Below are 25,736 nucleotides of genomic sequence, written 5' to 3' on the forward strand. Positions count from 1 at the left end.
CCTCCGATCTGAGGTCATTGAGAAGGTCCTCGTCGACAAGCTCTCTGGTGGATGTGTGGGCCAACCCATCACCTCGATCCAAACAAACTCCCTGTAGTATACTGGAAGACTTAAAGACTCTTCCAGCAGTGTGTGTTGTGGGCAACACTGAACCGATTCCTGCATTGCGAGAAACATGATCAGAGGAGGAAGCACTGTTTACATTTCCTGCAACTGGTCACCACTTTACAGAGTCCTGAACTACCTCTGGTTTAACAAAAGAACATATGTACAGGAGTAAAGCCCAAAGAAGACAGTGCACACTACGGAGAAGAACAACAACAACAAAAAAAAGATTTAAATACCCCAAGCAACCGCACCCCCACAAGAAAAGAACAACTTGTTTTTCAAATGACATGAAAACTCTCACCCCAAACCACTGATCCAAAAAGCAAGGTGCATAAAAAAAAAAAAGCTGTATCATCTGCTTCGTCGTTCGTGGGCTTTGACTCCCATGTTCATTTGTATACACCAGTGGGCTTTTACCAGTATCAAAGTCTTTACCTCCACCTTGTAGTCAGTCATGCTCTGTTTTCAAGGGGGACCAGTACCATTATCTTCTCAACCTGCTCTCCCTCTCTGTCAACATCACTATCCTCTTAGACTTCACACAAGGACACAAACGTACCACCACTGTGAAAACGTCCTGCCCCTCAAGCACATCTGTGTTAAAACCGTTCTCTGCAGTACACAACAAGCAAACACCATGGCATGTCATGTTGGAACTGATTTTGCACAGTAACCATACACAACGATGACCACTGCAAAGTGAAAGCACGTAAGACAAAATTAGATGCATTATTTTATCGTCAGACACAAAGGTAATATCACTTCCATGGAAGCCACAACAACATCAAGACGAGCAATACCTTGTTTGAACACTGTCGTGACATTGATTGTGCAGGTGACAGACAGAATGATGCAAGTGTCTAACCTTTTCCTTTTTACTGAATCTGGCAAAATCCTTCATTTCATGTTTGGAGTGTATGGCCACAATTGACAGTCGTCTGTCTCTACTGCCCAAATCCACAGCCTCTGAATGAAGACGAAAGAGGGTTAATGAGCAATGAGAGTCATCAATACAAATGGGAAGCATGGGCTTCAAAACCAGGACACAGACACACAAACACAACATGATCACAGTATGCAGCTGACCTGAAGTGTTGGTGTTCAAACAAGAAACAAACACACAGAACAAACACAAGCCCACACGGCATCCGCATTAAACATAGAGAACCATCACACATGGGGGGGAATACATCATGCACAGTGATATGCACATTCACACACAAGCAAATAATCACAATATATACCATCACTAACTGCTTTCTTTATAACATGAAGCAAAGACCAATGCTACTCTCACTATAAAAAAAGAAGAAAAAAAAAAGTACCATGGCAAGAAATTTCATCACCTAAACCGGCTTATAACTTCCAGTAATGATGGAGAAAACAAAACAAACAACAAAAACAAACCAACCAAAAACAAAACAAAACCACCACCCCCAACAGACCCTGTTTCCCCCAAGCAAACTGATGTCACACATAATGCCAGCAGAAACAAATCAAAGCTCCTCTGGATTTTCTCACTCCTGCAATACCCACTCTATCGTCTGCCACTGAATTATCGTTAACCAAATGTAGTTTCCCAAAAATGAAAACATATTTCTTCAAGCACAAAACCAAATATTTTGTTTTCTTTCCATTGCATTTACACAAAGTCTAAGCTTTCAGAAACCGAATATGTTTCAATATGATCTTTTTCCTAAAGTGCATAAAACAGTGTGCCAGCTACAAATGAAGGGCAGAAACTGAGCATACATAGAATGATTAAAACTGACACTATTTATTACCAATAAAAGAAAGAAAAAAAAAAAAACACACAAAAAAACCCGAAACCAATTCTATTAATTTTTTTCCCCTGTCACTGCAACTGAAATGCTAATAATCTTTTTAAATTCAATATGTGCTGCATAAGGCTAAAACTTACAATATGCTTAGCAGCATCTAAAATGAAAATAAAAACAGCGGTCAAAGAATACACACAAACTGTAAGTACAAAACAAACACACCACTCTCAATTTCAGCTTTACTGTAACAAGTTAACAAGGATCATATCTAATTTTGCCCGTCATGCTAATCCTCAAGCAGAAAAAAACAGATTATGAAAATTTGAAATCTCAACACAGCACAACACACATACACACACTCACGCATGCACTCACACTGGTATTAGTAGATTCTTGCATAAAAATCTCATTTCAAAGTTTAACACATCAAAGTGCTCAACCCAAACCAACAAAGCTTGCAAGGCAAGAAAGATTAAACCAAGACCTTCAAAAACAAATAAACCAATGAATACAAAAGGAAACAAAAAAATCAAACAAATGAAAAGTAAACAAAATATAAAAACTATATCAAATGCACATAAGGCAGAAATCAATCAAAATTACAAACATTATAATTATCACATCAACCAGTTTAGAAAGTAGGAAATATATCAAATAACATAATACTACAGTACACATAGATACACACATATGCAAGTATGTTTGCAAATGTGTAAGCAAGTACCTGCATTTGTCATTGCTTTCAAAGTCTGTGTACATGTGCATGTGCCTGTCTCCCTCTTTTCTTTAACCCCTTGACTGCTGCTCATCAGTGGCGGGCTGTGACTTCACTGAGATATTTCAGACAGAGCTTAGGATGTCAGTCACCGCTTCTTCCTCCTGGCACTGCATTATCTTTGTTCAGCAAGATCAATTACACCACTCATAACGGACGCAACAGCCGAGTGGTTAAAGCGTTGGACTTTCAATCTGTGGGTCCCGGGTTCGAATCTTGGTGGTGCCTGGTGGGTAAAGGGTGGAGATTTTCCCGATCTCCAAGGTCAACATATGTGCAGACCTGCCAGTGCCTGAACCCCCTTTGTGTGTATACGCATGCAGGAGATCAAATATGCATGTTAAAGATCCTGTAATCCATGTCAGCATCCGGTGGGTTATGGAAACAAGAACATACCCAGCATGCATACCCCCGAAAACGGAGTATGGCTGCCTACATGGCAGGGTAAATAAAAAAAAAAAAACTGGTCATGCACGTAAAATGTTAAATGTTACATGTTTGTCTGAATGTGTAGGTGTGCGTGCCTGAAATCTGATTGAATGACACAGGAAATGAATGATGAGTGCCCAATGGCAGTAAATGACTCCGTGTGTGTAAAACACTTAGAGCTTGGTCTCCGACCAAGGGTAGGTGCTATATAAATATCCATATCAATATCAATCATAACTACACAAACAACAGTAACTGCACTTCAAACTCCAGCCACAATGGCTCCCTTTCACAAAGCAGAAGTCAAGGGGTTAGAAATCACTGTCCTGGTTCAGTTCTTTGTGTGCCTGTGTATGCGCGCACACGTACATACATGTACATGCATGTGTAAGTATGTGTGTGCATACTTATGCGTGTATGTGTCTGTATCTTATGGCATTTGTTCATGCAGACCTTGACAAGCATGTTTTCGTCTCTCCATCAACAGGAGAGAAAAGACCCCCTCCCCCTTCATATCCAAACGACCAAAATCACCACCTTTCCATTCTTTAAAACGTTCTGATGCGAAAAAAGACCTTTAGCCTGGAGTTTATTATACACGGTTCTAGCTGAGGGGACACAAAGTGAAATGGCATCATGCTCTAAAAACCTGGCAAATCAATTACAGAACCATGCATTAAACTGAACATATCTGCGCATTAAAGCAATTATATTGATTTAAACTATCAGCCTGGCGCAACACAGGGCACCGCCATATTGGGCTTGGCTCTCTAGAAAGGAAACAGAAAGAGGTCAGTCGTGACGTCACATCAACTGTGCCACTAAGCTGACTTCCAGGATTAGAATAACTGTGGGAAACGACAAATATTCTGTGATTCAAACTGGAGGCCCATTGTTTTCACAATATGTGACAGTCGAATTATTGTCTCTGCAACATATCCTTTGTTTGGGCTCAACAGAGTTGCCAAACATGCAGTTTACACATTGGCACTCACAGTTTTGATCTGTCTCTGTTGTTGACATTTCAGCAGCTTGTTTTCACTCTTCTTCCTTAAAATTGTGTTCAATATCGTATAGAACTAAACCAAAATCCATTCCAACACAGACCCTGCACAGTATTTTCATTTTTCCTTTTCTTTTGGAAAGCCCATGCACACAATAGTTCTTAACAAACTCATTCTGATCTGCTCTGCAAGTCAGCCAGAAGCGAAAGTGAGTCTCCAACCTTGAGCGTCTCAACTTTTTTTAAATGTCAGCCTCCATGACTACTCGAAGCATCACACTTTTTTTTTTTTTTTTTTCAAGATACACATTTATTTGCCTTTGAAAATATTTGAGAAGCTATAACAGCCTAAAATCTACTTATGTAAGCCATAATGCCAGACCACTTAGTGTCCCCTTGGAGAAATAACATGAAGACTGGGTCAGAGATATATGTATGAGAGTACCTGGTAAGTGTAAGTGTGTGTGTGTGTGTGTGTGTGTGTGTGTGTGTGTGTGTGTGTGTGTGTGCAAGCACATATATGTTGTTCTGCATTTGTGGACTGCAATTCCAAAGTTCACTTATTCTTATAATCTTCTGTTTTAACACAAGTGCAGACCTGCTTCTGCTGAATCCCCCGCTTGTTGGGTGAAAGCATGTAAAGAATAAAACATTACATCTCTCAGCGCATTCAACAGACTATAGGAACGTGAAAAATGCCACCATCAGTCCCAAATGAGTGTGCCTACTTAAATGGGCAGGAACAAAAATAACAGCAACCATACAACTGAAAACCTTCAAGAAAACTGAGTGCCTTAGGAGTGTTGCAGTCCACATTACAGAACCATTTTTCATCAATTCATGCTTTAATCCTTTACACATTTCACTTTTTTTTGCAGTGCCCTTCACATACATATGTATGTAAAAATAAATGCCTTCATGCACAAAGAAAGAGGGTCTTTTCTTCCTGCAACATGGGCACTTCATCTCATCTCTCTCCTTTGAGAGGAAGGTGCCGGAATGGAAGGGAGAAGAGTTGGGAAACAGAAACAGAGAGAGAGAGAAAGCGAGAGAGAGAGAGAGAAGAGAGAGAGAGAGAGGGTGAGAGAGGGAGAAAGAACGAAAGAAAGACAAAGTTTTCACATGACTGTTTCACGAGAATACCTTCAGCACTGAACACATATTCATATGGAAAGCAGTGAACCTCTGGGTTAATATTGTGCCTGTGTGTGTGTGTGTGTGTGTGTCTGTGTGTGCGCGCACGTGTATTTGTACTATGGAAACCAGAAGACACGTTTCTGGACCCATACTAAGTTTGCATACCCAACAAACACACTTCCATGTCTTTGTACTTGCCTAACACAAACATTGGTCAACGCAAGCAGAATTCTCTTATGCCCTGTGACGCGTTGAGCACACCACATTCTGTAAATGGATTGCATATTTGTGCAGGCATACTCCTTGCACATGTGCATATTTCTGTGTGGTGTACACCCAAATGAAAGCATACAGAAACTTTCCAAACCCTGGTTTTCAATTTGTCAGCATATTCTGATCAAAGTTTTGAAACACCAACCAAAAATCTTAGTAAGTCCATGGCACAGGTGTGCATGTGTGCTGTGTGTGTGTGTAGGGTATACTTTATACACTGTGTGTGTGTGTGTGCGCGTGCGCGCGCGCATGTGTGTGTGTGTGTGCACACATGTGCGCGCTTGCACGTGTGATTGTTCACGTCTGCAATTTGCAGTACTGTCTTGGTGTATACAGATATACATATATGTCTTTTTTTTTTTTTTTTTTAAATGTGCACAGGTATAACTATAATAATGAACTATTGTATATGTACTGTTTCATATGGGGTGCTTAGAGCCCATTATATGGGGAGTCTGCGCAATATAAGTACTATCTAAAATTCTTATTATTGTAACAACAGCTTCTCTGATTTTGAATACATAAAGCATCTATAATTATCATTATTGTTACTACAGGTTCTTTGATTCTGGATACATAAAGAAGAAAGTTTCCATACTCAGAATCAAAACATGGACAAGAAGTCCTGAAAACAGAATGAAAACTAGAGAAACTCATCAATTCACTTGCATGCTGCAAACCTGCTGATGCATCCAGATTGGTAGAGCTGTCCCCAGTAGCCCAATCTGATAGTGGGTCAATTTTTGCAAACTTTAAAGAACAATCCTGATCTTTTCTTTCATCTTCTAGCTTGTGTGCCCCAGAGTTTGGAACTTTAAAAAAAAATTTATTCTTCTTATTTCAATGATGATGAATGATCATGAAGGTGATAAAGATGCTGCTTTAGAGGTCCACTGAAGGTTTGGGACTACCTGACAAGGCTGGACAAGTGCAGACCTGCTTGTGCCTGAACCCCCACATGCAGAATGTCAAATATGCATGTTAAAGACCACGTTGAAGATACTGTAATCTATGTCAGCATTTGGTGGGTTACTGAAACAATTACACACCCAGCATGTACAACCCCCAAGGGAAGAGTATGGCTGCCTAAAAAATGGCCATACATGTAAAAGCCCACTCTTACATTTGAGTGAACATGGGAGTTGCACCCTATGAACGAACGACGAAGAAGTCAAGGACGTACTCTCATCATATATCAACAACCATCTACCTGAAGATCTAGTCATCAGCCCCATCCACATGTAATATGCAGCTTCTGTTCAAACTTGTGTGTGTGTGTGAGAGAGAGAGAGTTTGTGTGTGTGTGTGTGTGTGTATGCATGTGCGTGCGTGCGTGCGTGCGTGCGTGTGTGTGTGTGCGTGTGCGCGTGCGCAGTGCGTGCATGTGTGAGTATGCACAAGTTTTTATATTGATATGCACTTGTATGTATCCTAATTTCTACTGTATCTGTGTTTGTGTATGATTTTCGATTTATATTTGTATCTTGTTATGTACTATCCCCTCCCCCAATATTCCTTGTGACCCTGGTACACTTGGTAATAAAGCCATATTCTATTCTATTCTATTCTATCCCAGCATCAACCAGGCTGACAGTGTTGGTCAGGAAATTGGAGCAACACTCCCAAGGACACATCGGTGATCCCAGTCGTCCCATCTGGGCCCACAGCACACTCAGCTCTGTGCAGGAGCCAGCCACAGGCCCGACGACCCCACCTCTGATGGGGATCAAACCTGTGACCTCCCAGTCATCAGTATCTGACGCTAACCACTTTGCCACGGTGCCGGGTACAGTTCAAATCCTTGTTTTCTGGGGGGAACAGGCTATCTTCTTTTCTTAACTCCCCTCCCACCCTTTATTTCATTTTACTCAGTCATTTATTTCCTCTCCCAAGATATACTACAGAAAAGTGATCATATTTCAAACTTTGTGATGTTTGTCGGACTGAACACTCTCTTCCTACCTTTTCTTGGATAAAGTAATGATTGGCTTTCGTTGCTTTTCTGTCTGAACAGATTTCTCTGTGTGAAATTCAGACAAAATGCTGCAAGGACCAACACTCTTGTTGCCACGGGTTCTTTAATGTGACTTACTGTGCATGCTGCACAGGGGACCTCAATTCAACATCTCACCCGAAAGACTAGCACCAAGACCACCATTCAAGGTCTAAAGGGGGGAGGAGGAGTAAAATAAAATCTCACTCCACAGAGGAACTGAACCTGGGACACTCACTTCCTAGTCCAGTGCTCTACCACCGGGCCATTGTTCCCCATTCAATATTTGCAGATATTTGAAAGTTTCGTTAATCAAAATTACGTATTTTATCCTATTTTTAGCCTATCAAAATAGTCATCTTCGGGTTCCCCATACAATTTTAATCTTTAGGTGTAAAGTGTTCCATGTGAATATGAACAACTTTAATCTTAAATTCCAAAGTGTGCAAAGTGCAAAATATGAACTTCAATTTTATAGTGCAAACAGTTACGTACTTGTTCTGGTAAATTTAAACTGTACAGAGAATCAAGCTAGCTATAGTCTGTTTGAATTCATATGGGATTATAAATAATAGTAAAGAAACCAATGTCATCAAAATAAAACTGTCACCATGCAAGAATCTAGTCTTTTAAAAATATAATTCACAAACTATTTTTCCTTGATAAAATTTTCTTTTTAAAATTGGAAAACTTACATTTTAATAACTCTACTCTGGACATTTTTTTAAAATATAAAATATGTATTATCTGGATTTACACAAACATATGTATATGTGTGTATACAGAGACACATACAGACACACTGATCTTTTGCTCTACGCTTTCTTAACCCCTTGACTGCTGCTGACGGTAAGTTGGTCAGTGAAGGGCTGCTTCCTAACTGAGAAGACTGAAGTTACAGGCCAGGGTGTCGATCACCAGTCTTTATTCAGACTCCTCCCTCTGGAGAATGCCTTGTTTTTCTTCAGTAAAATCAATTACACCACTCAGGAGCACACAAAGAGGTAGTTCTTGGGCTCCAATTTCATGCTTCACTGAATTCACTTCCTCACGGTCCAGCAGTCACAGAGTTTAAGGGGGGTCGGGGGGAGGGGGGGGTGGGGTGGGGGACAAAACCGGTGTGAACAGAAACAGAGTGACGTTAAATGTGGAGAATGTCCCGCTACGTACTTGAGCTGATGTTGAACTCCTTGCCGCTAAGGATGTGGTGCAGCAGAGTCTTCATCTCAAAGGGGCTCAGGTTCATCAGGTGGTCCGAGGCCTCCTCGCCTGGAGGGCAGCATCACACACACAAACCATCATCAACAACAGCTGCCGCCAACAACAGCCTGGACGATATACAACCAACAGCCTTTCTTCTACGATATAAACAACTGAGTGCACTCCTCATAATACAACAACCTACCAACAACCAACAGCCTTTCTTCTACGATATAAACAACTGAGTGCACTCCTCATAATACAACAACCTACCAACAACCATCAGCCTTTCTTCTATGATATAAACAACTGAGTGCACTCCTCATGATACAACAACCTACCAACAACCATCAGCCTTTCTTCTATGATATAAACAACTGAGTGCACTCCTCATGATACAACAACCTACCAACAACCATCAGCCTTTCTTCTACGATATAAACAACTGAGTGCACTCCTCATAATACAACAACCTACCAACAACCTACAGCCTTTCTTCTACGATATAAACAACTGAGTGCACTCCTCATAATACAACAACCTACCAACAACCATCAGCCTTTCTTCTACGATATAAACAACTGAGTGCACTCCTCATAATACAACAACCTACCAACAACCAACAGCCTTTCTTCTACGATATAAACAACTGAGTGCACTCCTCATAATATGACAACCTACCAACAACCAACAGCCTTTCTTTTACGATATAAACAACTGAGTACACTCCTCATAATATAACAACCTACCAACAACCAACAGCCTTTCTTCTACGATATAAACAACTGAGTGCACTCCTCATGATATAACAACCTACCAACAACCAACAGCCTTTCTTCTATGAAATAGAAAACAATTGTGTGCACTTCCCCCACCTGTAACAAAACTGCTGGCCAACACTCTCCCACAGATGACAAACCAAACCACTGACAACCAACAGCCTTTCTTCAATGAAATTAACAATAACTGAGTGCACTCTCCGACTCACAAACAAAACAAATTACCAACACCCCTCCCCCCCAAAAAAACAACAACAAACAAACAAACCACCAACTATCAAAAAGATCCAAAAAGAATGGAGAGAGAGAGAGAAAACAAACGTAAAACAATCGATGCTGATATTCCTAAACTGAAAGGAGAAAGAGAAAAACAAACAATGCCGAGAGTTTCTGAACTGCGCCCTGGGGCCACAACACAAAACAAAGTTGATATTTCCTCAACTGACGGGAGAGAGAGAAAAACAAACAAAACAAACAATGCCCATACTTCCGAACCGCGCCCTGGGGCCACCCTTACCCGAGCACTTGAGGGTGCGGGCCATCTCTGAGGCCATGACCTGGATGATGAGGCCGACCCTGAGGCGCAGCATCTCATTGAACAGCTTGGGCTCCGTGCGCACAAACATGGCCAGGTAGATGAGCAGCTCCTGCGTCAGGGAGGCTGTGCTGCAGTCCTCCCCGCACGCCTCAAAGATGATGTTGGCCAGCTCCTCAGGGGGCAGGGGGCTGAAAGAGAGCATCACATGTGACTGGAATCAAAGCACCTGGTGCTTAGAGCCTCGCCAACCACTAGGGCCATCTTCACATGTGACTGGAATCAAAGCAAACTATGGTGCTTAGAGCCTCCCCAACCACTAGGGCCATCTTCAAATGTGACTGGAATCAAAGCAAACTATGGTGCTTAAAGCCTCCCCAACCACTAGGGCCATCTTGAAATGTGACTGGAATCAAAGCAAACTATGGTGCTTAGAGCCTCCCCAACCACTAGGGCCATCTTCACATGTGACTGGAATCAAAGCAAACTATGGTGTTTAGAGCCTCCCCAACCACTAGGGCCATTTCAAATGTGACTGGAATCAAATCAAACTATGGTGCTTAGAGCCTCCCCAACCACTAGGGTCATCTTCACATGTGACTGGAATCAAATCAAACTATGGTGCTTAGAGCCTCCCCAACCACTAGGGCCATCTTCAAATGTGACTGGAATCAAAGCAAACTATGGTGCTTAGAGCCTCCCCAGCCACTAGGGCCATCTTCAAATGTGACTGGAATCAAAGCAAACTATGGTGCTTAGAGCCTCCCTAACCACTAGGGCCATCTTCAAATGTGACTGGAATCAAAGCAAACAATGGTGCTTAAAGCCTCGCTAACCACTAAGGAATATCTGGCCCTCTCAGGTCACAATTGTCCCACACAAGGGCGCATTCAACACAGGAATACCGTCATATTCTGAACAAATATATGAATGAATGAGTGTGTGCACTGTGTGCATGTATACATGAAAACATGTATATGTATTTAGGTAGGTATTTATGTCTGTGTGCATGGATTTTTTGTAGATGAATGGTTATGTATGTGTGCCTGCAAATGTGTATTTTATATATGAATTTATATATGATCATTTCCATACAGGATTATATTTTTGCTCTGAATTCCGATTTCCTTCATGTATGTGAATGTGCTTTCATCTGAATGGCATTATCAGAATTGAATTTGAAAAGGAAAGAACCTTCTTCGAAAGTGAAAAAAAACCCACCAAAAACAACCAACAAAAACAAAACAACAACACTTGACCGCAAACAAAGGAGTACCCACCATGTGATGATATGTTCTCCATCTGGGGGCATCCCCACTGACAGCTGTTTCTGTCTCACCACAAGGTCAGTGGCAGCCTGACAACAGTCACAGCACCTCACTGTATTATTGGTCCACCCTCCTCCCCCTCCTGTTACTGTTATCAATGAGCTGGGCAGGCAATGAAAGACAAGACAGAGAGAATGTCAATCAAGTAAGTTTCCTTTCAGTTTCGGTGTCTAGGTGGTGTCAAGGTGTGTGTACTGATGCATATACGCTGCTCCACTCTGCTCCCAAACAATAAAAAACTAACCCCCCCCCCCTCCGCCCCCCCACACCCAAAAAAAAGAAGCCAACAAAACAGAAGCAGATGTGCTGTTCAGGCCTGGAGAACGTACTCTGGGTTTGTATAAAACACTGGTCATGTCAACAAGCTGACAAAGCTATCATTCAGTCCAAAAGTTCGATAAAGTTACACACACACACAAAAAAAAAAGAAGAAAAAAAAAGAAATAGAAAAGAAAAGCCAATACTATGTGGAATAAGTATTTAATTTTGCTCTTCAACAGATTTGGGCTTAAAGATCAAAAAGCAGATAGGATTATACCAAAAAAAACAAAAACAAAAAACAACAAAAAACACAACCACCAAAAACACACACTCAAGTACAATACAAACACTGAAAACTATCAACATTGATTGCTGCTGACGAGCAGGGTCATCAGTGAAGTGCTTGTCACCCTCACTGAGGTAAGGCAGCATCAAAAAAGGTCAGGGTGTGGGGGTCACCACTCTTTCCTCTTGCCTCAGCACTTCTTCCACTTGGGACTGCGTTACTTTTCCTCAGCAAAATCAGTCACACCGCTTGGAAGTGACAACAACTCTCCTCCGCAGCAGATTCCGAAGAGGCTGGGTCACCCTGAATGGAGGCTACCAGGCACACCAGGATCCCATCAGGACACTGGAGAGGAGACACCAGACTACTATCTACCGCTTTCGCACAGGACACTGCAGCCTCCGAGCACACCTGAAGAGGATTGGAGTGGCAGCCACATCCCTATGTGATTGCGGCCAGGCTGACCAGACCCCATCCCATATTCTCCAAGACTGTCCCCTGTATGAGAAGATGTGGCAGCAGTCCTGGCCTGGGGGTGCTGACCTCAACACCAAGCTCTGGGGGACGGCAGCCGATCTTCACCGGACGTCCGAGTTTGTGGCATCCCTCGGACTTCGACCCTGACTGTGTAGCTGTCGAACGCAAAAGAAAGAAAGAAAGAAGGAAGTGACAACTACACAGGCAGTAACTGCGCCTGAAATGCACGTCACACTGATCTCCTTTCACCCAGGTCCAGCAGTCCAGGGGTTAATCTAAGGACCCGCCACTGTGTATGGAGGGGAGAAAACTACTCACAATGGCCAAGTCCTCCACACGTTTCTTCAGCAGTCCGGCAGTATGTCGCACCAGCCACCACTGCTTCCAGAACCCAGCCTGAAATATCACATTGCATTGCATTGCATTGCATTGTATAGTACTGTACTGCACTGTATTGTATTGCATTTGCTTATTTATTTACTTATTTATCATCACTATTGTCTTTTTTGTGTGTGTGTGCACTTGAGTTGGCTTCATCAAGGTTTTGCGCCTTATAATTATTATTATATTACTGGTAGTATTTTTATATATTTATCTATTAATTTTTTATCTATTTATTTAATTTATTTATTTATTTTTTGTTATTTTATTTTATTTCATTTTATTTATTATTATTTTTCATTTATTCTTTTTTTTCTCAAAGCTTGACAAAGCGCGTTGAGTTACGCTGCTGGTCAGGCATCTGCTTGGCAGATGTGGTGGAGAGTATATGGATTTGACCGAACACAGTGAGTGATGCCTCCTTGAACTACTGATACTGATACTGTATTGCACCGCACTGCACAGCACAGCATTGTATTGTATTGTATTGTATTGTATTGTCACAACAGATGTATGTGAAATTTGCGCTGCTTTTCTCAGGGAGAGTGAGTAACTACAGTGCAGTGCCATCCTTTTTTGACTCACTTGTGTAAACAAATTGAGTCTATGTTTTAACCTGGTGTTCGGTTGTCTGTGTGTGTGTGTGTGTGTGTGTGTGTGTGTGTCCGTGTGTCTGTGTGTCCGTGGTAAACTTTAACACTGACATTTTCTCTGCAAATACTTTGTCAGTTGACACCAAATTTGGCATAAAAATAGGAAAAATTCAGTTCTTTCCAGTCATCTTGTTTAAAGCAATATTGCACCTCTGGGATGGGCACAAAAAAATTTAAAAAAAGAAGCCAAATTATATGCAAACTGCATTTACTGTTATATTTGTATTTTTTGTATTCTCTAAACTTGGCACTTTGACCTCTTATTCTGACACAACAACAAGAGGAGTCATTATTATCATTTTCTGCTCAAACAGGAACTTCTTTTGCTAAGCATGGAATTTTTATTATTTATTTTGCAAACGTTTTGGTGCAGATAGTTAAAAAGGGAAATTACTCTGTAATTAATGCTAGGGGACTTAATTTATCACAAGCGAGTCTTGAAGGCCTTGCCTCTCTTGTTCTTCTTCTTTTTCCTGAATGCAAGTGACACATGTGTACGGCTAAAAGTAGATAAAACTATATAAGCACTATTTTCGTCTCCTTTCATGTAATTCATGTGCTGTGTTCTAACGCAATATTCATGCACACACACACACATTTAGCTCAACCCACAAAACACCTATGGAAAATCTGGTTCAATGCGTCTTCATATGATTTTTAAAAACTCGGTAAGAAATGGAATATTATTCAGGGCTGGTTAGCAGTGAGATGGAAAAAAAAAAAAAAAAAAAAAAAAAAAAGCTGGAGCAATGAACCATTCTGTACTTTGAAATCTCTCACAAATGTTCAGTTTACAGCTCAGTGTTGAAGCATGTCCACTGCTTTCCTCTCATCAAGTACATACAGGGGGTGCCACAAGGAACAAAGGGGTCAGTCATTTTCCCTTCACACTGTGTTGTATTGTATTGTATTGTATTGTATTACTCTTTTTTGTCACATCAGATTTCTCTGTGTGAAATTCGGGCTGCTCTCCCAAGGGAGAGCACGTCACAACACTGACAGCACCACCCATCTTTTTTGGTATTATTTTTCCTGCCTGCAATTTTGTTTGTTTTCCTATCGAAGTGGATTTTTCTACAGGATTTTGCCAGGGACAACCATTTTGCTGCCCTGGGTTCTTTTACGTGCACAGGTGCATGTTGCACATGGGACGTCAATTCATCGTCTCATCTGAATTACTAGCGTCTAGACCACCATTCAAGGTCTAGTTGAGGGGGAGAAAAATACTGGCGACTATGGGACTCCAACCAGTGCGCTCAGAGTCAGATTCTCTCGCTTCCTTGGCATACGCCTTAACTCTTCTCCATCTGTCAACACTTCTCCCCTTATTTTCTCCATGTATCATTCTCCAAACAACACCGACAATAATTTTCAATTTCTTCAACAAAACTGGCACTTCAGAACATATACAAATGAAAACTTTTCACAGACTACAAGGGTTCACTGAACTATTAAACCAATTCATCTTCGTCTTGTGTGGATGGGTAATTGTGTTTTGGTTTTCATAGTCTTCATGTCAGATTTCCCTCCACCCCCTAGAAGCTTAAATCTCTAGGCTTTAATTGTGCTCCCCTGTGTGTATGGGGGGGTGGGGTGGGGTGGGGAGCGTTTGCGTGCGTCTGTGTGTGCGTGCGCATGTGGGGTGCACCTACATATACATGCATGTGTGTGTAATATGGAGCTTCTAACCTTTTCATACAGTTCCACCAGCAGATCTTTGACAGTGCACTTATGTCTGCTGTCAATGTTGGTCTCCCACTCTGGGCCCCTGGTGGGAGAGAAACACGCATACATGCACACACATACACAGACACACACACACACACACACACACACACACACACACAGACGACAAGAAAATTAGGATAAGAAATGTACAAGTTGGTGACAGAATGGGTAAAGGCATGATTATACAGAACTGGCATATAGTGTGTGATGCATCTGTGAGCCTTGGGTGCGTGAGCATATGTGTATGTGCTCATTTAAATTCAAATTTAGGGATGAGAATGAGATAGAAAAAGAGTTGTAGCCAGGTTCAAACCAACCTCAAGAGATATGGCCTACAGGAATAACCATCCCAGAAAAGTGGGGATGGGGGTGGGGGGTGGGAGGGGAAGAAGGAGAGTGTGATGGGACCTGTTTGACACCACAATGACAACAAACACACACACATGGGCAATACAAATGACAGTTTATAATATTTGAGATCTGCGAGTCAATATCACAACCTTCTAATGTGAGCTCAGCACTCAGACAACTTGTGAATGTGTGTGTCTCTGTGTGTGTGGACCATTTCATATGCATCCTTATGTGTGAATTCTTGAGAGTGTGTATGAAAATGTATACATGCGACATATTGCTATTATCAGAGGTGACATACTGCTATTATCAGAGGGGCGAGGAGAAATCACAAAGCTCCGACCACAACTTACGACAGATGGTTACAGTGTGTTTAGAATTGTATAGGTATTGATGACACAATCATCACACACCTGCGATAGTGTAAAACAGTGGATAACAGACTAATGACACAATCCACAACGCAGTGCTGGACTGGGGCTTGTTGTGGAATGACACAATCCACACCACTCAGTGAATGACTTGTGCTTGTGGAAGGTATAATGGATGACAGTCCGATGACACATTCCAGAACACACACACAGACTTGTGCAAGTGGTGATATAGTGGAAGTTAAACTAACAACTAATGACACAATCGACAACACACAGTGAATCACCTGTGCTCGCAGAGGAAGTGGATAATCAGGTAGCCAACCAAAGACCTAACGACACACTTCCACAACAGCGAAACTGACTTGTGCTTGCAGAGTGTATGATGAAACAGCAGACTACAGACCTAACGACACACTACAGGAACACTGACTTGTGCTTGTAGAGGAAGTGTATGATGAGGCAGCAGACCACAGACACACTACAGTGACACTGACTTGTGCTTGTAGAGAGAGTGTAAGATGAGATAGTAGACTACAGACCTAACGACACACTACAGGGACACTGACTTGTGCTTGTAGAGAGAGTGTATGATGAGGCAGCAGACAACAGACACTTTACAGTGACACTGACTTGTGCTTGTAGAGGGAGTGTATGAGACAGTAGACCACAGACCTAATGACACACTACAGTGACACTGACTTGTGCTTGTAGAGGGAGTGTAAGATGAGACAGCAGACCACAGACCTAACGACACACTACAGGTACACTGACGTGTGCTTGTAGAGAGAGTGTAAGATGAGACAGCAGACCACAGACCTAATGACACACTACAGGGACACTGACTTGTGCTTGTAGAGGAGTGTATGATGAGACAGTAGACCACAGACCTAATGACACACTACAGTGACACTGACTTGTGCTTGTAGAGGGAGTGGATGATGCGACACGTTAGACCCTAGATCTAAATGTATGAGACAGAGAGTCCATAGACCTAATGACACACTACAGGGACACTGACTTGTGCTTGTAGAGGGAGTGTAAGATGAGACAGTAGACTACAGACCTAACGACACACTACAGTGACACTGACTTGTGCTTGTAGAGAGAGTGTATGATGAGACAGCAGACCACAGACACACTACAGTGACACTGACTTGTGCTTGTAGAGGGAGTGTATGATGAGACAGTAGACCACAGACCTAATGACACACTACAGGGACACTGACTTGTGCTTGTAGAGAGAGTGTAAGATGAGACAGCAGACCACAGACACACTACAGTGACACTGACTTGTGCTTGTAGAGGGAGTGTAAGATGAGACAGCAGACCACAGACCTAACGACACATTACAGTGACAATGACATGTGCTTGATAAGGGATTGTAAGATGAGACAGCAGACCACAGACCTAACGACACACTACAGGGACACTGACTTGTGCTTGTAGAGAGAGTGTAAGATGAGACAGCAGACCACAGACCTAACGACACACTACAGGGACACTGACTTGTGCTTGTAGAGGGAGTGTATGATGAGACAGCAGACCACAGACCTAACGACACACTACAGGGACACTGACTTGTGCTTGTAGAGGAAGTGGATGATGTCTGCCTGCTCGTTCAGGCTCTCTGATTCCTTCAGATTATCCACCAGTTCATCATAGTTGACGTCACCCTCCGCCAGTGTGGCCAGCAGTGTCTCTGTGGAGCTGTGGAACTGCGGGGTCATCGCAAACTTCAGGTGGGAAAACGCTGGCGGCTCTGTCAGAGACACAAACACTGTGTACCAATCCGTTTAGGCCTCAAGGCCACTCTCTGTGCGAATACTGAGAAAATCCCATAGAAGTTAAATGTAATCCATTCAATCTGTCCAATGGTGTCTTGCCGTGGTGAAGTTTAATTCAATACTGTTGAAAATGTGTTCTGTTTGTGTGTGTAAGTGTGTGTGTGTGTGTGTGTGTGTGTGTGTGTGTGTGTGTTCTTGTGCGCTTTGTATCTGACTTACCTGTTATCATGAAGCGCTTTGAAAAGTTGGAAAGCTCTATATAAATGTACAATTATCACTATCATGATCATTATTATTATTGCATTTTTATAATTACAATTCTTCGGATTATCAATAATTCCTCCATCCTGTCATAAAAAAGCTGACTTCATGATATTTTTCAAAACATGACATTTTAACATAAAATGGTAACTCATTATTTCTTCAACACATCTCTTCAACTGTTAGCGACAGCATATTTCAATTCATCATGATAAACCCTGATACATTTCCACACAAAATAGTTCAGCATATTTTTTTTTTTACTCAACACAGTCCGGTAACTGAGAGGCATCGTGAACTTCCAAGATAAACAGTTTAGACTCACCTACTTTAAACTGGTTAAGAACAGAATCAGTACAGTATTAACAATCCTCAACATGCTGTAGTCCGATAAAATAAGTTAAACTTCACACAAACTGAGATAAGTATACTTTGGACTTCGGAAAACAATCTATCGCACAGCTTCCAACATCAAATGATTAACCAGAATTGAACTTTAAGAAACATGAAAAACTTTAATATAAAATGATAAGTAGTCTCATCCATAAAGGTGCTTCATGCACTAGTCAATAATAATATACCCAAGTTACTAACTTTGGCTACTTTCTTTTCTGTCTGATTTGGCAGGCTAATAGTTTTCTTTCTTTTTTTCTTTTTTTTTTTTTTTTTTTTTTTTTTTTTTTTTTGCATACAGCAGGGATCAGACCCAAACTGGAGCCTGCCTGATGGGTCAAGACAAGGTATGTGTAATCACACGCATGTCAGCTGCATGATGAGTAACTGAACAAGGATAATATGACTGTCACAAATCATTACAAAGTGTCCTTATCAATCCTAAGTGGATACCACTGTCAATACTAAAGAAAATCAAAGGAGGAGGGAAAAACAACACCAACCAGACAAACACAAAGAAACACAAGAGAGGCAAAACCTTTGAAACACACTTGTGATACACAATTTAAAAAAAGAAAGGAAGAAGAAAAAAAATCAATAAAAAAAAAAAATCACTAAAATGTGTTCTGTATTTGATAACTTAAAGCTTTGGGTTCAAAACTTACTAACACTCGCTGAAAGCTGACCAAAACTCAGTGAAAAGGGTTGATTCAATTTTTCTTTTATGTTCATTCTCGTTAACTCAGTGTCCACATTAGAATATTCATATGCAGTAAACATGCTGATGGTGTATTTAGTGTCACTGTATGTGTTCTGTCCAGCACTTGTAATTCTGATTGAGAACACGAAAAACGAGGTCATACTGTCTTCTTACCAAGCGTAGCCTACGTTACAGAAACTGGGAAGAGGTAATATGTGTTTTCAGAATCCAGAACGAGCCTCAATAAAAGAAACTGTTATTAATGATCCTGAAATACAGCTTAATTCAAGAGACTTAAAACTATCATTGGCATGACCATGAAGATTTTTTTCCTACTATGTTTAAGCCAAATTTGGTATTGGCAGACAAAGTATCTCTAGAAAAAATGGCAATGTTAAAGGTTTGCCACGGACACACAGACATACATACAGACAGACAGACAGACAGACAGACAGACACACACACACAAACAACCGAACACCGGCTAATAAGACAGACTCACTTTGTTTCCACAAATGAGTCAAAGAAGAGAAAACGTGAGTGAAAACAGAAAAGAAAGAAGAAAAACAACTTTTTTTTTTCATTCACTGACTTAACCTGTCCTCAAAAAGTAAAAAAGAATGAGAATGATAACTGGTTAAAAAAACCAACAACAACAAAAAAACAAAAAACAAAGAAACAAAATGATTTTAAAATGAACTGAAATTAGAAGAAAATTCTGTCTCACCTGTCCATCCTTACCTGTCATTTTGTCTGTCCAACACTGTCTAGACTCATAACTGTTTAAGAATCATTTCTTGCTCCCACCCAACTCTTTTCTCTCTCTTGTAGCATCCAAGCATGATTAAAAAGCAATGCAAAGCAGCAACCCATGAAAGAGGCAAAGATCGGTCCCCCCCCTTACCCCCCTCCTTTTTGCAATTATATATATCAACACCTGTACACACACACACACACACACACACTGTTCACACACACAAAAACACAAAATATGAATGTATGGTGGAAAAAAACAAACCCCCAACAACAACAACAAAAACAAACAAACCAACCAACCCCAAGTAAATATTTTCTCTTTCTCATTCCTTCCTGTCTACGCTTCATCATCACTTTCCTTCTCATTCCTGATACCCACTCCAATTCCCCAAACCCCCTTACTAAAAGAAAAAAAGGGGGGGGGGGGGAAAACCATGAAAACAGCTTTCAGTTCACAGATATGGATTGTTTTGCTCAATGCATACAATGAGAAGTACCAGAAGAAGCAAGTAATACACACTTCTATGTGCAAACCAAACAGGCACGTCGCCCCCCCCCACACACACACACAAAGAGGAAGCAAAATGAGAGCCAAGATAATGAAAGCGGGTAGTGGAATATCCAACATCCCAACACCCCAACACATAAAATTTCAGACACCCATGCAATATGAGAAAGAAATCTGACAGTTGAAAAAAAGAAAAGGTGGGAGGCGGGGTGGGTGACGGTGGTGGTGAGCCATGGGATGGGGTGGTGAGACATGCATGTGGGTATCGGGGATGAGACTGAGGACACAGAGCTGAAAGTGAAAGTAGCTTCAAGGAGGTATAGAATGCAAGTGAATTTCCAGAATTTTTTTTAAAAGTTGTTCTCAAGCAATCAAAGAATATGCAAGAAAAAGAAAGAAACAGTTTGAAAGTAGCAATACCCCCAAAATGGAGTATGAGAAAAGAAAGATAAAAAAAAAAAAAAAAAAAAAAAAAAAAAAAAAAAAACTGAAAGAAAGTGAAAGGAGCAAACAAAATCAGCAAGTTGATTGTGGCTACTCAACTTAAAGAACTGACTTAACATGTAGTAAAAATCCCCCTGAAACTGAACAGCACAAATCAAGATCTTATTTCTATCACATTTCGAATTCCAGCCTTGCAAACCTGCTGCACTTTATTCCTTTTTTTTTTTTCTTTCTTTCCACACTTTTCCCTGTGAAATGGTTACTGAAACATTTGAATGGTACTATTTAACAGAACTCAGTAAGAAAGATCATGGGATCTGAACAGATCTATTAATCACAGTGATCATCTGATTTGAACAGATCTGAGTAAAAAAAAAAAAAGAAAAAAAAAGGAGAAAGCAAATTCACAACACACACAGAAAGAGAGAGAGAGAGAGAAATGAGAGAGAGAAGTTGCAGTGCTGTTTCTTCTTTTTCTTGCTTATTTTTGGAAACTATAGTTTAAAAAGAAGAAGAAAAAAAGCAGGCAAGAAAAAGCATAAGAGAGAAAAGGTAAAAAAAAAACAACAACAAAAAAACCCAACCCAAAAAACCCAAAAACTAAAAAGCCCAGTGTCTATCAGATAAGACCACACATGATGGAGCACAGAGTGAGAAACCCCTCCCCAGAGAAAGAAAACAAACAAACAAACAAACAAAAAAAACAACACCAACAATCCCCCCCCCCCCAACCCCCCAAAACCCAACCAAAAAACACAAACCGAGCACACACACAAAAAAGCCCCACCTAATGTCTACACCAACACAGAAAAAGAGAAACACATACACAATGCTCTCAAAAAAAACAAGAATAAATCTCCAAAGTGCATAGAATCGGGAATTATATTATGGTTGAGCTCACATACAGCAAAGAAGAAGGGGTGGGGTGAAGGTAGCAACACTCAAGAGGAATAAACGCCTAGAGCACACCAAAGCTAGGATGATACATGGGTTTGCAAGCAATTGTGTTGACGAAGGCAATCAACATAAAGAAAAAGAAAGAAAGAAAGAAAAAAGAATATAGTGCCGATAATGAAAGTAAAACTGCAGCACTTGAAAGGAAGGTCTAGCAAACAAGTGCTTCAAAGAATGGGAAGGGAAGGGAAGGAGGGGAGGAAAAAAAAAAAAAAAAAGTGCGGCAGAAAGAAAAGTGGGATTTACCGTCGTCGATTTGGGGCAAGGGACTCCCTGGCATGCTGGAGTCACTTCCTGAAACCCCCCAACATCATTGGCAGTCAAGTGAGGGACCATGCTGACTTCACTCGTACCCATCACAAGACAACAGATAATTGTGTGGATCACGCTGTATGTTCCACACAAACACACCCACAGTCAACACACACACACACACACATAGATGCACACACATACACACATGTTAACGCACAAATCACTCATACAGCCAAGTGTGCACATCAATCTGATTTTGTGTGAGGCTGTTTGTCAATGCTCTTTTAAAACCATCATTCACTTCCTGCAGAAAAAAACTCAACAAATCAATTAAACATATGCTGTCAAGAACCTTTCAGTTCAGGAAATATGCAATGAAAAGAATGTTCAATAAAGAAATAAGACATAATTCTGCCCAATACAAACAGACCCCCCCCCCCCCCCCCACCATTTCTGTCTCTTCTGGGTTTTTATTTACACTTATGGCTGATATTGATGAGAACCCAGGAAATATAAGAACACAGTCATGTTATACCCAATAAATTTAACATCATTACAATTAAAAATCAAAACACCAAAATAGAAATTCAAAACACCAAATCGTAAACCGAAATTGCACAACTCAATTCATGGCACAAGAGTTTTTAAACAACAGCTCAAAATGAACATCAACAACTTTACTGCTTGTAAATGCAAACACTGCACTATCAGCAAAAACAAACACACAAATTAAATCTTTGTAAAACAATAATTTGAAAATAGCAGTCATGGGAGCATTATCCAAATAACCAAATACAAGACGGTAAAATGTACAAAATGGGTAGGTAAAAGTCCATTTTTATCTCTTTTAAAAACCAGGATACAGCCACAGTCATATAAATGACTCAGTCCTGAACAAATTATCATTCTGTACTATTGTTTTAGGATGACCACTGCAAGAGGCAACTTCAGGCAACTTTTTCCCATACATGTGTACAGAATAAAAGATTATTAGGAGAGAAAAAAAAAGAAATAAAGCGACAGAGATACAGAGAGAGAGAGAGAGAGAGAGAGAGAGAGAGAGAGAGAGAGAAAAAAGAGGAAATTTCTAACAGTTTTTAACACGGTTTGGGGTACTGACAGGAATTCCATACCACACACACACATGCTTGCACATACACATACACTCATGTACATGTGCATGCACGCACACACACACACACATGCTTACACAGAAATGCACCCAATAAATACCAATCATCTCACACTGCTCTAACGCCTCAATTATGACTCGATATTCCATTGACTATTCAAGTAATCCTGCTACACATACCAGTCAATCTACAATGACGTCTCAGTGTTCTTTTTGACAGAAAAATCAAACAAAAAAAACCAAAAACCAAGAAACTCAGCAGCAAGCCATCAAACAAGAAGAAACTTACTTCAAACACCACAATCAGAACAGGGGCAAAAAACAAAACAAAAAACAAACGGCCAGTCCGCCACAAACGCAGTGCTGTGCGACATGCCCCAGGGTCATGCCTGTGAACTCTGAACTTTACCTTCCTCCATAACGGAAGACACAGACAGAGAATACTGCTGCTGCAAAGGACCCCCCACCTTAGGATCCTGCTTCAGCATTTCTTCTACCTGGTCGTGCTCACTGGCCGTCTGGTTACTTTCCAACCTGACGTGACCGTAGCGTGTCATGTAATGCACCGTGGTTTTTCTTTGCCGCTTTGAGGAGTCCGCCTTGGTCTGATGTCCCAAAATGTCCAAGTTGCTAACGCCGATGCTAGAACTATCTTGCGAGGCGGAAAACAATTCTCTTGAGCTGGGGACCTTGATACTTGAGGATAGTGCGCCAGGAACAGGCTCCAGCAAGGAATCTTCCAAAGACACTGACATGCTGCCAACGTCACGTGTTTCATACATTCCACTGCCCGCTGGAATAATCATTAGGAAAGCAAATTTACAGGTCAATGCCTGTGATCGTCCAAGGCACCTTTCACTCAAACACAAAATTTTTTTCCTTTGTATTTTTTGTTGTTGATAAAACAATCATTCCTATAGTAACCAATTTGTTTCACACACACACACACACACACACACTCTCTCTCTCTCTCCCTCACTGTGTGTCTCTTAGCACTTAAGCTGGTGCTGATCAGAAAATTACTCTTTTTTTAAATATATATTTTTTTAATGATTCCTTACTGTTGCAAAACTTCTGCTGAACAGTTATCTGTACTGTTCTATCTTACACCATATCAGACTTCAGAATTTCAAGCACATCCCTCCGAGTTATGTTTGATCACCAGGCCAGCTGAATGGTAAACTACCAGAACTAAATTGACCCCTGAAAGACATCTTTCGAGCATAATCTGAAAAAAAAAGAAAAGAAAAAAAAGCAACAAACTGGCCATAACTGTAGACTGTTGTCCAAAAGTCAACAATGTTGATCATAACAAGATGCTGATTGTAACAAACTATGTCAGGTTTCTGTTGTTTATTAGATAAAAAATGACAACAGTTAATGATAAGACACATGTGGAGTGATGGCCTAGAGGTAACGCATCTGCCTAGGAAGCGAGAGAATCGGAGCTAGCTGGTTCAAATCACGGCTCAGCCGCCGATATTTTCTACCCAACACTAGATCTTGAGTGGTGGTCTGGACACTAGTCATTCGGATGAGATGATAAACCGAGGTCCCGTGTGCAGCATGCACTTAGCGCACGTAAAAGAACCCATAGCAACAAAAGGGTTGTTCCTGGCAAAATTCTGTAGAAAAATCCACTTGGATAGGAGAAACAAATAAAACTGCATGCAGGTAAAAATACAAAAAACAATGGGTGGCACTGTAGTGTAGCAACGCACTCTCCCTAGGGAGAGCAGCCCGAAATTCACACAGAGAAATCTGTTGTGAAAAAGAAATACAAACACAAACACAGATGTATTTCTACATTTATGACAATGAGTGTTTAGCTGAAGGTGTAAACTGCACATTCTCTGTACAACATTGGTATGAATGAAATTTTGCTGTGTTTGGTACCAGTTCAGAAAAAGACATGCTTACCACTTTCAATGAAAAGTAATTCATTCAAGACGTTTGAAAACTACAGTGACTGAATAAAGACCAGACTGGCTGGTCACAATCAATCCATGTTTCTGTGATAATGAACAGTGTCAACGAGACCATCAACAATGTTCATTCACTATGTCATTGAGACCATCATCATTTCTTTTGTAATCAGTGATGTCAAAATGATAATCAACAATGCAATGGCCACAGTTAAAAAAAAAAAAAAAAAAAAAAAAAAATTAAAAAAAAGGAAAGAAAAAAAGAAGTAATAGCCAGAACATAATTAACTGCATGCTGACCACAGTCAATGCTGTTGGTGACTTGTAAAAACGTTATGTTGGCAAATGGCCCATTGATAGATATATTGCTTTTGCTACACATTTCTGTTCAGCGTGAAACAAAGAAGAGGGATTATTCCAACTCTCAAAACAAATGAAACAGTGAGAATGAAAGATGGACACACACACACACACACAGAGAGAGAGAGAGAGAGAGAGAGAGAGAGAGAGAGAGAGAGAGAGAATGAATCAGAAAGTGAAGACAGTATACAAAAGTAAACCCAAATCAACTTCCCCCCTCCACTTGTTTGTTTCCCTTTTCTTTCATTCTAACAATAAGCAAGTACAATAACTTTCACCCCTTTTAACCCCTTCACTGCCACTGATGAAAATGCTTGTGAGTGGAGCTGCCATCTTACTGACCTTACAGGTCAGGATATCAGTCACCAATCATCCTTTGGACTTATCCTCATGTGATTGCATTACTCTTGTA

The 25,736-nt window shown here is 40.8% G+C and overlaps 1 protein-coding gene across 5 annotated transcripts in view; it reads right to left on the reverse strand.

Moving 5' to 3' along the window:
* LOC143283990 (putative phosphorylase b kinase regulatory subunit alpha) overlaps positions 1–25,736 on the reverse strand; it is an 89,767-nt gene that overhangs the window by 15,860 nt on the left and 48,171 nt on the right. For 4 of the 5 annotated variants that reach the window (XM_076590495.1, XM_076590499.1, XM_076590497.1 and 1 more), the window contains 8 exons: positions 21,899–21,946; positions 17,431–17,611; positions 15,089–15,167; positions 12,684–12,761; positions 11,294–11,370; positions 9,996–10,204; positions 8,670–8,768; positions 974–1,074 (listed from right to left, as the gene is read on the reverse strand). In XM_076590495.1, the coding sequence (XP_076446610.1) occupies positions 974–1,074; positions 8,670–8,768; positions 9,996–10,204; positions 11,294–11,370; positions 12,684–12,761; positions 15,089–15,167; positions 17,431–17,611; positions 21,899–21,946 (872 nt within the window). The remainder of the gene's footprint in view (positions 1–973; positions 1,075–8,669; positions 8,769–9,995; positions 10,205–11,293; positions 11,371–12,683; positions 12,762–15,088; positions 15,168–17,430; positions 17,612–21,898; positions 21,947–25,736) is intronic. The other variant, XM_076590496.1, reaches the window with a different exon arrangement.

The sequence above is a fragment of the Babylonia areolata genome, chromosome 7 (genome assembly GCF_041734735.1).
Source record: "Babylonia areolata isolate BAREFJ2019XMU chromosome 7, ASM4173473v1, whole genome shotgun sequence".
Lineage (NCBI taxonomy): Eukaryota > Metazoa > Mollusca > Gastropoda > Neogastropoda > Buccinidae > Babylonia > Babylonia areolata.